This window comes from Hyperoodon ampullatus, assembly GCF_949752795.1.
Source record: "Hyperoodon ampullatus genome assembly, chromosome: 12".
NCBI lineage: Eukaryota > Metazoa > Chordata > Mammalia > Artiodactyla > Ziphiidae > Hyperoodon > Hyperoodon ampullatus.
This window is the reverse complement of record NC_136925.1, coordinates 54,877,197-54,887,906: the sequence shown is the minus strand read 5'-3', so window position 1 is coordinate 54,887,906 and position 10,710 is coordinate 54,877,197. Positions and strand designations below refer to the sequence as shown.

At 38.4% G+C, this 10,710-nt stretch overlaps 1 protein-coding gene across 1 annotated transcript in view; it reads left to right on the top strand.

The window, feature by feature from the left end:
* Positions 1 to 626: 626 nt before the first annotated feature.
* Positions 627 to 10,710, top strand: part of ECHDC1 (ethylmalonyl-CoA decarboxylase 1) — a gene marked incomplete at its 5' end in the record, with an annotated part of 28,139 nt that continues 18,055 nt past the window's right edge. The window contains 2 exons of the mRNA XM_079716476.1: positions 627 to 846; positions 3,975 to 4,117. Of these exons, the coding sequence (XP_079572602.1) occupies positions 627 to 846; positions 3,975 to 4,117 (363 nt within the window). The remainder of the gene's footprint in view (positions 847 to 3,974; positions 4,118 to 10,710) is intronic.

The window sequence follows — 10,710 nt, the reverse complement described above, 5'->3', positions numbered from 1 at the left end:
ATTTGGACAGATAGGAGATTACCCAGAGATGAGATATATAAAGTGAGAAGAGTGACAGAATTTTGGGGAACACAGAAACCACACACATACATTCCTATTTCTTTGCCCACTTTCCTCAGGACCCCTTCCAGCTTTTTCTATAAAGCATTACATAAGGTAAGGATAATACTAAAAATAAATTTTCTGTTAGAGACTGGAACTGCTCTGTAGCGTTTCTGCATAGAGATTGTTTCCAAGGGGACTTCTGGACTGAATTTATTCTTAGATTTAGAGTTAGAGGAAGAAGAACTGCTGTCATGAGGAAGACTCCCTGAAGGCAGGAGATGGTGCTAACTACAGAACAGCAACATTTTTCTAAGTCCTCCTAGTGTGTTGGATCTCAGTAAATGCCCTATAACTACATCATCATCTCCTGATGATATACTGAAATAATGTAACTTGTATCCTTTGGTTTGAGAAGCGGGGGGGAGGGGAAGCAATCCTATACACTTCTCAGAGAGTGTTTTGAGAAGCAGGAAAGTCCTCCCAATAAACAGAAAGGTCTCTCACTAAAGCCTATTAATGTATAATATTCTAAACGTGTCTGTTTATCCAGACTACTGCATACTTATCTCTATTTTCCAGAAATGGCAAGTTGTGTTTTGAAGACATCACCTATCCCTATGAAGACAAAGTTGCTACAACAAATAGGATTGTCACTTTATAATACCTCTCATGGCTTCCATGAGGAAGAAGTGAAAAGAAAACTTGAGCAGTTTCCTGGTGGATCCATTGACCTTCGGAAGGAAGACAGTGGCATTGGCATTCTTACTCTGAACAATCCAAGTAAAATGAATGCCTTCTCAGGTATAGAGAGCTTTCTTTTGTTAGTTAAAAAATGACACTAAATCTAACCTGCTATCCCATGCTTTTATCCTTAAATCTGTTGACAGAATTCTTGAAAGTCATAGTACTCTTTGTAGAACATGAGAAAACAAAACAAAACTATCACCTGAACCAGGAACACTTTTACTAATTGTGAATATTTTAATGTTTTTTAAAAATCCGTGAATATGGATGTTGGTAAAAATGAAACCATGAAATTAATCTTGATTATTTTTTCCATTGAAATTTTTTTTTATAAATTTATTCATTTATTTTATTATTTATTTTTGGCTGCATTGGGTCTTTGTTGCTGCGTGTGGCTCTCTCGTTGCGGCGAGCGGGGGGCCACTCCTTGTTACCATGTGTGGGCCTCTCATTGTGGCTTCTCTGGTTGCGGAGCTCAGGCTCTAGGTGTATGTGCTTCAGTAGTTGTGGCTCACGGGCTCCAGAGCACAGGCCCAGCAGCTATGGCGCACGGGCTTAGTTGTTCCGCGGCATGTGGGATCCCCCCGGACCAGGGCTCGAACTCGTGTCCCCTGCATCGGCAGGTGGACTCCTAACCACTGCGCCACCAGGGGAGCCCTCCATTGAAATTTTAACTGCTTAATAACTTCATTTGTTTGTGTTCAGCTAATGTCACTGGGAGACAAAGGGAAGGATGTTTCAAAGAGTTTAAAACCTAAAGAGAAAAGCCTAAAATGAAAAAAAAAAATATTTAGCTTAATTTTTTTTTCTATGAACCGAAATAAGACTGTCATTTTAACCATGTAGTTCCAATAATCACTGAAAACACTGCACTTGCCTACTTGTTGCCCCTTTTCTAACTCTGAGATACAGGTAAATACCTTCTATTTACTAGGCAGCACTCTTGGCATATAAGAATTTTATATTTAAGAGACCTCAAAGTCCAGGACCTGTGATAATTTGTAATTTTTTTGCCAAAGCTCAAATTTGAATTATTCTACCATGATGTTATACGAGAGCTCATGAGTTACCTTCCTGACTACCCAGCACTCGTGTTTCCAGGTGATTTTGGCAATCTCTATTTGTTAGCTATATACTTATTGTGGGGGGAGTGAATTATATTTTATAGTAGCATTTGAAATATTGGGTTCAGAAATATCCCAGTAAAGTTTCTTGTGTCTATATATAATCATACTTATACACATAATTCAGTAGGCTGTAAACTTTGGTTTTTTGTTTGTTTGTTTGTTTGTTTTTCCGTACGCGGGCCTCTCACTGTTGTGGCCTCTCCCGTTGCGGAGCACAGGCTCCGGACGTGCAGGCTCAGCGGCCATGGGTCATGGGCCCAGCCGCTCCGTGGCATGTGGAATCTTCCCAGACTGGGGCACGAACCCGTGTCCCCTGCATCGGCAGGCGGACTCTCAACCACTGCGCCACCAGGGAAGCCCTAAACTTTGTAAATTATCAGTGGTGGGTCTTTAAACACAAGATGACTTTTCTTTACATTCAGCAGAATTCAGAGATATCTCTGTTAATGTTAACCAATAGAAGTATAATGCAGGACACAAGTGTCAGCTACATATATAATTTAAAATTTTCTAGTAGCCATATTTCTAAAAAGGAAAAAGAAAGGTAAAATTAGTTTTAATAACATATTTTATTTAACCCAGTGTACTCAAAATATTTCAACAAATGACTGTTACAAAAATTATTAATGAGGTATTTTCCTCTTTTTTTTTTTCATACCAATTCTCTGAAATCTGGTATGTATTTTACACTACCATTACCAAATCAGGTCTGGTTGCTTGCCACTCAAAAATCAATACTCAAGAGACAAATGTTGGTAGAAAGGAAAGTAGCTTTTAATCAGAATGCTGGCAATCTGGGGAGATGTTGGACTCAATGTCTCCCAAAAACCACCTCTGAGGATTCTGCTCAGCCATGAAAGTCTTAAAGGGAAAAGGGGAAGTAATCTCAGTCGTTGAGATAAGGGGTCAGAATCGTCACCATCCCCCAGTGTGTGCAGGCTTGTTGACTTCTTGTGATTTTTCATTAGATGCTGTCTTGTTCACACAGATTTGTTCTCGAGATTTCTGAAGGGGAAGCTAGGGAAGAGATCTGGTCATCTCTTAATTACTTATTCTTCATTTCTACTTCTTTGATCTACGGAAAGAGCCAACAGGTTAGGCAACGTATTGTGTGATCAAAAGATCTGAAAGTTGTGCTAGGGCCAGAGATGAGTAGAGGATGGGGGTGCCTGGCTTAAGGTTAGTGACAAGACAAAAAGGCCTCCTGTAGAGAGCTCTTTCCTGCAAAGAGGCCTTTCCTGCCAAAAGCTGTTCACACTACTGCACATCTCAGTTTAGGCTAGCCATGTTTCAAGTGCTCAATGACTACATGTGGGTGGTGGCTACTTTACTGGACAGTGCAGCTGCATACCTTCAACTGGTTCAGAGAATAAAAGCCAATTTTTATATTAGCCTAGGAAAAATAAAATTAGAAAGGTAAGACTGCTCTAGAGATTTAGACTAGGTAAATACTTGTTTTAACTTACTACTGAATAGCTACAATTTATAATTTATATTAGTAAAACTTTTTATTCAAACGGAAACAAGTATTAATTTGATGCCTAATATTTAAAACTAATACAAGGAGAACTGCTTTGATTTGGATGATGGTGGTTGGGTTGGGTTGGGTTGTGAGATGATGAATGAGCCCCACACCACACAACTCTCAAGGCCCTTGTTTGAAAATCAGCGAACCAGATACTCTTTAAGGTCTGTTTCAACTCTTATGTTTATTTTACAAAGTCAAAAAGATTATTTTAACTACTGGTACAGATTTCTCATACTTAGGGCCAGCCTTATTTTTTCTACCTAACCACATATTTATGTGACTTCTTAATTAAGGGAGAGAGAGAGAGAGAAAGAGGTCACTGTCAAATTGTAAACTTTTAAAGCAGAGATTGTCATGCTTGCCTCTTTTGTATATACTCCTTAGTACCAACATGATAGGCATTTGATAGACATTCAGTAAATATTTGTAAAATTTGTGACCTAAGAGTCTTGTTTGACACCTTACAGTTTCTAAATTATTTCTATTTGTCCAATATTTTATGTGTTTTTGATTCCCCCCCCCTCTGGCAGGTGTAATGATGCTACAACTTCTGGAAAAAGTGATTGAGTTGGAAAATTGGACAGAGGGGAAAGGTCTTATTGTCCACGGAGCAAAAAATACTTTCTCCTCAGGATCTGATCTGAATGCTGTGAAAGCACTAGGAACTCCAGAGGCAAGTATTGTATGAATTATACAATAGGTTCTACATGTTTGTCAGACACCTGGGCTAAGATACTTATATTCTACTTATATGGTTATTATCATGACAGCTTTTCTTTAATAGCTTTCCAAGGATCAGAGTTTTTGTTTTGCTTCTTAAAGTAAAGATTAGCTTGTAATAGTGTGAAGTAATGAGGAATAAAATGAAGGACAGGAAGACTACCAATAAAAAGTTCATTATTAAAGCCAGCAAGGATTTTAATTTTTTAAGTGGAAGTCCCTTAGCATCTCATGATAAGGAGTTTTCCATGAGGTACCTAGCATAGCTTTGGCACATGGTAGACTTCAAAAAATGTTAACAGTTAAAAAATTTTCTTTTGAATTACGATTACAGAAAAGGAATCTGAATCATCTCTCATTATCTGTCCTCCAAGCAACCTGTTTTTCTTGATTTCAGCCATCCACTAACATCCCCTAGGCAGAAAATAAAAAAAAAAGAGAGAGAGAGAGAGAGTGAGAGAGAGAGAGAGAAGAAAAAGTAAAAAAGATATCTGTTGCCATTTAATTATAGATGTGAGCTGTATGTAGGTAATAATGTTTTAATGTTATTGCGCAACTCTCTTACCACTCTATGTAGTATAATGATCTCTATTTGCATAATATATGAGGAAGGATCTCTCTTTTGGAAATTTTGATAGATTTGTATTTGAATGCTGGTTTCAACATTTTCTGGCTAAGTGACTGGGTAAATCACTTATTCTTTCTAAGTCTTATTTTCCTAATCTTTAAATAAGAATTGTATATTTCACAGAGCTATTGTGAGGATTCAAGATAATATATATAAAGTGCCTACTAGCATGGTGTCTGAAAAAGGTAGCTATTATTTTTATTTCAAAGATCATCATCCATGATGATCCATAATTTGTAGCAGCACTAGCCTTAAATTTGTAATGCCTCTGAACGGTTAGAGTGAAACTGCAGAAATGCATCTCGGGGTGGGGGGCCTCCAAGGAGCTCTGGTCCTTTATGTCTCAGATCGGAAAGAATTCAGCAAGAGGCAAAGTGATAGATAAGAAATGATTTATTAGAATAGGATGCTTATAGGTTTACAAGCAGGCAGGCAGGAGGGTGCTGCCCTGAGAACTTAGTGGGCTACAGTTTTATAATCAAAGGAAAAGTGGGGAGGGGGAGAAGACCACCTTCTTCCTCATTCTTGAGTAGACATCATGCTTCCAACATTGGTTCCTCCTCCATGTCGGGTGGGGGGTTTTTCTTGTCCCTACATGGTCAAACTGGGGCTGTCATGGTGTAATGGAAATGAGCAAAAAGGTGGTAACATATACTAAAATATGGTAAATCATCTCAGCTTTCAGTATAATGTCACCTTTTCCTTATATTTTTATTTTCAGTGTATGCAGAGAAGCATGTCCTAGAAATCATTAAATTACTAACCTCACTGGACAGGATGTGGGTCTCAATCCACCATTATTTTATTGTTTGGGGCATGTCTCATGCTTCTGTTACATGATTTTGCTGCTAAGCAAGCCTGCTTGGTTTTGTGGTGAAGCAAACCTGCTTTCTTGAGTGATCATTAACTTACAGGGTCTCCCATACTTTGTCTTTACTTACAGTCCCCTAGTGGGATTAACTATTTAATCACCTACTTTGTCCCTTTAATCTGTCCCTATCAAGAGCACTAAGCTGGGGATCTGAATATATGGATTCTTGCCCAAGCTTTACTGATAATTAACTATGTGACCTGCAAGTCATTTGATTATAATTTTCCATTTCTAGGATAATTGTATTGCTAAGCACTTTACTTTGTTCACAAAAGATAGTATTAAAGATATTGTAGAATGAGATAATAGATTACTGTGGGTCTGGTGTGTTGTCAGCGTTGGGCTGCACCCTGCAGGCCTGCAAGGCCTGTATTTGCCCAGCTTTAAGACCTAAGAAAGAGCCCGGAGTCAGTGACAGAGACATCAGTGGTTCAGTGGATAGGGGGAGCGTCTGAAGCAAGGTCCTGGAGCAACACCCCACCATCTGCAGCAGATGGCGGGTGGGACAGGGCAGGACAGTCTTCACTCCAAGGGCAAGGGGAGATGGGAGATTGCCAATTTTAAGGGGAATTAACCTCAGGTTGTTAAGAACAGTCACTAACTGGGGCCTGGGGCAGGGATGTAGGAAGGTCAGTCATGTGAGTAGGGTGTAGGTAAAGCAGGCACTGGTGGAGCAGGGAATGTATAGAGAGGAAAACACCCCTAAAAATGTGGAAGGTTATTTTGCTTTCTTCTAGTTAGAAGGTTGTTTCCGTCTAACTAGATTATGCGGCTAGCATTTTTTTCCCTATAAATGTAAAAACTAAAAGTGGAGGCATGCTAATTGTTTCACATATATATAGCCAGTCTGATGTAAATCATGTAGGAAAGTATGTATCATTTTTATTCAGACTTCAGGTAAGGGATCACTAAATAAAGTTTATTCTTTCCAGTAAGGACATTCTCCAAGTAATCTGCTGTCTTGAATGCCTGCGGTAGAGTAAGATTGACTTTTGATCAGCAGCTGAGAACTCGGGTGGTGTTACCCCAATGCTTAAATAACACTGCCGGTGTTCGTCCCTTGTAGTTATGCACATCTGCCGGTCTCATTAGGAAAAAAAATCCGGAATTGTGATTCTGCTTTACAGTGTGTATGCTTCAAGCCCAGATTGGTATTTAAAATACCTTATTTTATTTAAAGCATTTTTTTGTGTAGATGGATCCTTTATTGTACTTTTATGAAACGTTCTTAGTCATAGTTATAGGAAATATATAGCATAGAAATAAACAATTTGAGTAAATTCTCTTCATGGATAATGTTAAGAAACACAGTAATATTTATAAAGTATGGTGTATTTGTCACATGATTTTTAAAATTAATAAGAACTGAAAACAGTTTACATAAAGTTCCTGTTAACTATTTCCACTTCTCATATAGAACATATTCCTGTATGCCTGAGAAGTAACTATAAATATGTGTAAAACTGAAATTTTCAGTGGCCTTGGGACTTTTGAGGCTCATACATGTTTATGAATTGCAGCTGCACATATAAACGCATCTGTCCCTCACAGCTGAGATGCTTAACATGACTTTAAGTATAAACAGCCTTTCTCTCAACAAAGCTCTTCTTTATCTAATATACTTACTCTTTGTTGTTGCAAATGCGTCATTGCATCTGCTTATTTGGTGAATTTGCTCTTCTGAGGGTGATGAGATAAGTAGAATAAATGATTTTAGTAATTGGGTTACTTTCCCTTCTCATTATAATAAGATACATGAAAGTGATTATTAAATGGCTTTTTAAAAAAAGATAATTATGCTGATGTTTTTGCCACTATATGTTTTCAGTTTTGAAACAATATTTTATTAATGAAAGTTACCAAATATAAACAAAAGTAGACGCGTCGACTGAAAAAAAGTACATGACCTAAAAGTTTTTTCGGCGGACATTCTTAGGACTTCAAGCCTGGAGACAGCATCTCAAATAACCCTGAGAAACTGCTCCGAGGAGGTGAGGGGGAACCAGAATATATAGGAGTATTTGCAACAAAGGGCAGGTAGTCGGAATGTCAAAAGATTATTGTTAGTTAAAGAAAACCAGATATCTCAAGTTAAGGAATTTACTGCTTTTCTATGTATAGGGAGGTGTAAGAGTCTGGGCTCACTGAAATCATTCCTTTGATAGGCACTTCAGCTATCTGGGACCAGTGTCCTGTGTTTTCTCATCCTGAGTTTCCTTAAATCTGCACTGTTGGGGTGGCTGCAGTCTAATGACTGCTAGTTGGGGGGCATTCCTTGTTTCCATCCCGAGTTCCCTCAGGGCTCACCATTGGCAGTGGCTGCTGTGACTGATGGCTGTGACATCCTTTGTTTACTGACATGACAGGCACTATTTTTCTTCTCAGACTAATACGTTGAAACCCTCATGTACTCATAATAGTATCAACAGTCATCAACATTATATTTGCTTATCTGTCATTCTAGTTTTTTTTTTTCTTTATGTACGTACGTGGTCTCCTAAGAGGTTGGTTTCATATTGGTACCCTTTGTTTAATGAGCAGGAAAAGAGCTCTAATTGTTTCTATTAGGCAGTTAATCCTTGGTTGAGAAGGTCCAGGCAGGGAGATGAATTAGCATAACTCAAGCATTAGCCCTGAAAAGTTATGGGACAGAAAAAAATAAAATAGGAAAAAAATCTAGTGTAAATATTAACCCATTTATAAGATTTGAATTGATACTACCAATGTTCTGCAGACTAAAAGAAGTCTTTTTTCAGAGGGCAGAAATAATTAAAATCCAATTAGAAGCTTCAAGATTTGGGGTAATAAAAACCTGCTTACTCTGCAGTGAATGGGTTTAATGCCTCAAGGAAAAGTCTGGCATTTTAGAAACCTTTATACTCTTAATCTAGCTGGAAGATAATATCCTCCTTTGTCCGCTGACCTCCCTTGTTACTTTTCTACCAATCTGTTGCCCCCTATTTCTCTGTTGCTTAAATTTCCACAGCGACCTCAAAGTTCTTGTCTAACTTCTTTGCTTTCGCTATGACTATTGTACAGTTCCATTGTAGCCTTATTAATTTGTAGACAAGCTATTATAATTTTCTTGAAACCCTTCCATGTATTTTGAGGAAATTAATTCATACAACAAGCACTTAGGGGAAAAAAAAGAGGCTTATTTATGGTTATGTTACTGTAAGGGGGACCCCTTCCAGGGCCCAAGAGTGGACTCTTGTCTAACACTCGGAATTGAATTGTCCAAGGAGACACCTGTACTGACAAAGCAAAAGACTTTACTAGGAAGGGGTGCCTGGGCGGAAAACAGCCGGGTATAAGGAACCCAGGAGAACTGCTCTGCCATGTGGCTTTCAGTCTCAGGTTTTATGGTAATGGGGTTAGCTTTCCAGGTTGTCTCTGGCTAATCGTCTTGCTTGTGCCCATATTTGGTCCAATTCCTGGCAGCGCATACATCTCTCAGTCAAGATGGTTTCCAGTGTGAGGATTTCTGGGAGGTTGGCAGGACATATTATGGGCTGGCATCTCCTCCCTCATTTTGGCCCCTCTTCCGGCTGGTGGTAGCTTGTCAGTTCTGTTTTCCTTATCGGGACCTCCTGCTGTGAGATAATTCATTCAAGCAGTTATGACCCTGCCTGGCCAGGGCAGATGATTTCTGTCAGTGGTTCCCTAACAGTTCTAGGATAAGATATGTTTACAGGCTGGGCATTTTTCCATTCAGGATACATGCGGCTTAGAGTAAATATGATGTTGATAGTTCCCTTTGGCACTTAGGCTGGGCATCGTGCGTCTCATCTTTGTTATCCTAGGAGGAGCTGGAGGAAGAGGGTTGGGTCTCAGGGTATCATCCAGATAGGATGGAAGTATCCCCTTCTGCAGCAGCTCTGAAAACCTTTGTTAAGTTTAAGTTCCGAGCTCCCAACTTTCATTCATCAGAGTAGGTCTAGATTTTCATTGGTTCCTTTCTTTCAGTTTATTCTATCACAAGTCACGGTTTCTCTGTCACTGGCTTATTTTCATCCTGTAGCCTAGGACGAGGCCTGAACATTTAGTCATTGTTGGCTCAATAGCTTTGGGGAATAAATTTAATAAATTAAATATTTCTTCTCCCTAGGTCATGTTGGCTAGTGCAATGTAATCTCTACTTTATGATACATTTAAAGCCAAAGCATACCTATTATCTGATTGCTATTACTGATATTAATTATAACGATGATAGATAACATTCTTGTTCTAGTACTGTATGTCAGGCACTGTTCTAAGCTCTTCTGTGTTATAACTTATTTATTACTAATTCCCCTAATGAGATATAGGTACTATTACTAGCACCATTTTACAGGTGAGGAGACTGAGGCTCAGAGAGGTTAAGTATCTTGCCAAAATTCAAACTAGCTATTAAGTGGTAGAGCCCAGATTCAAACCTAGGCAGTTTGGCTCTAGAGTCTGTGTTGTTATCCATTATTCCATATTGCTCTTAAACATTTTTAGTGTGACTTTTATCTTTTGAATGAGAAGTATAATAGTACATAGGTTAATACCCACTTCACTTTTATTTCTACCAATTCTAAATAATTCCATCAGTATTTTAAGTACTCTAAAATCTAGTAATAGAAAATAAGCCTATTAAAATTACTTTGTTGAGATAATTTAACAGGCTTTATAGGAAAGATTTTTAATAGAATATAAACTATTCTAGTTTTAAACCTTCTAGCTCTTTGTGCTTGTGTTAATTTTCTCATCACTTTACTGTATAGACTAACCTTCCTGATAAAGGCTTTCAGTTAGGAAATTTGTATCATACTGGTTTTTACCACTCATTGACTGCCTTTGTTTTATGAATCAACGTAGTTCTCCATCTCAAATTCATCTGAGTCAGTTAACTTCAGCAAGCACATACTATATGCAGAACATTGTACTACTAGCTTCTGAGGATAAAGAAGGCATTTTGTTAGCCTCAAAGACTTTATTATCTAGGCGTAGCAAATGCCATCTCCCCTTCTCCTCTATAAAGCCTTCTCAACTACCCCAACCCAGTTGAAATGAATTGTTTCTT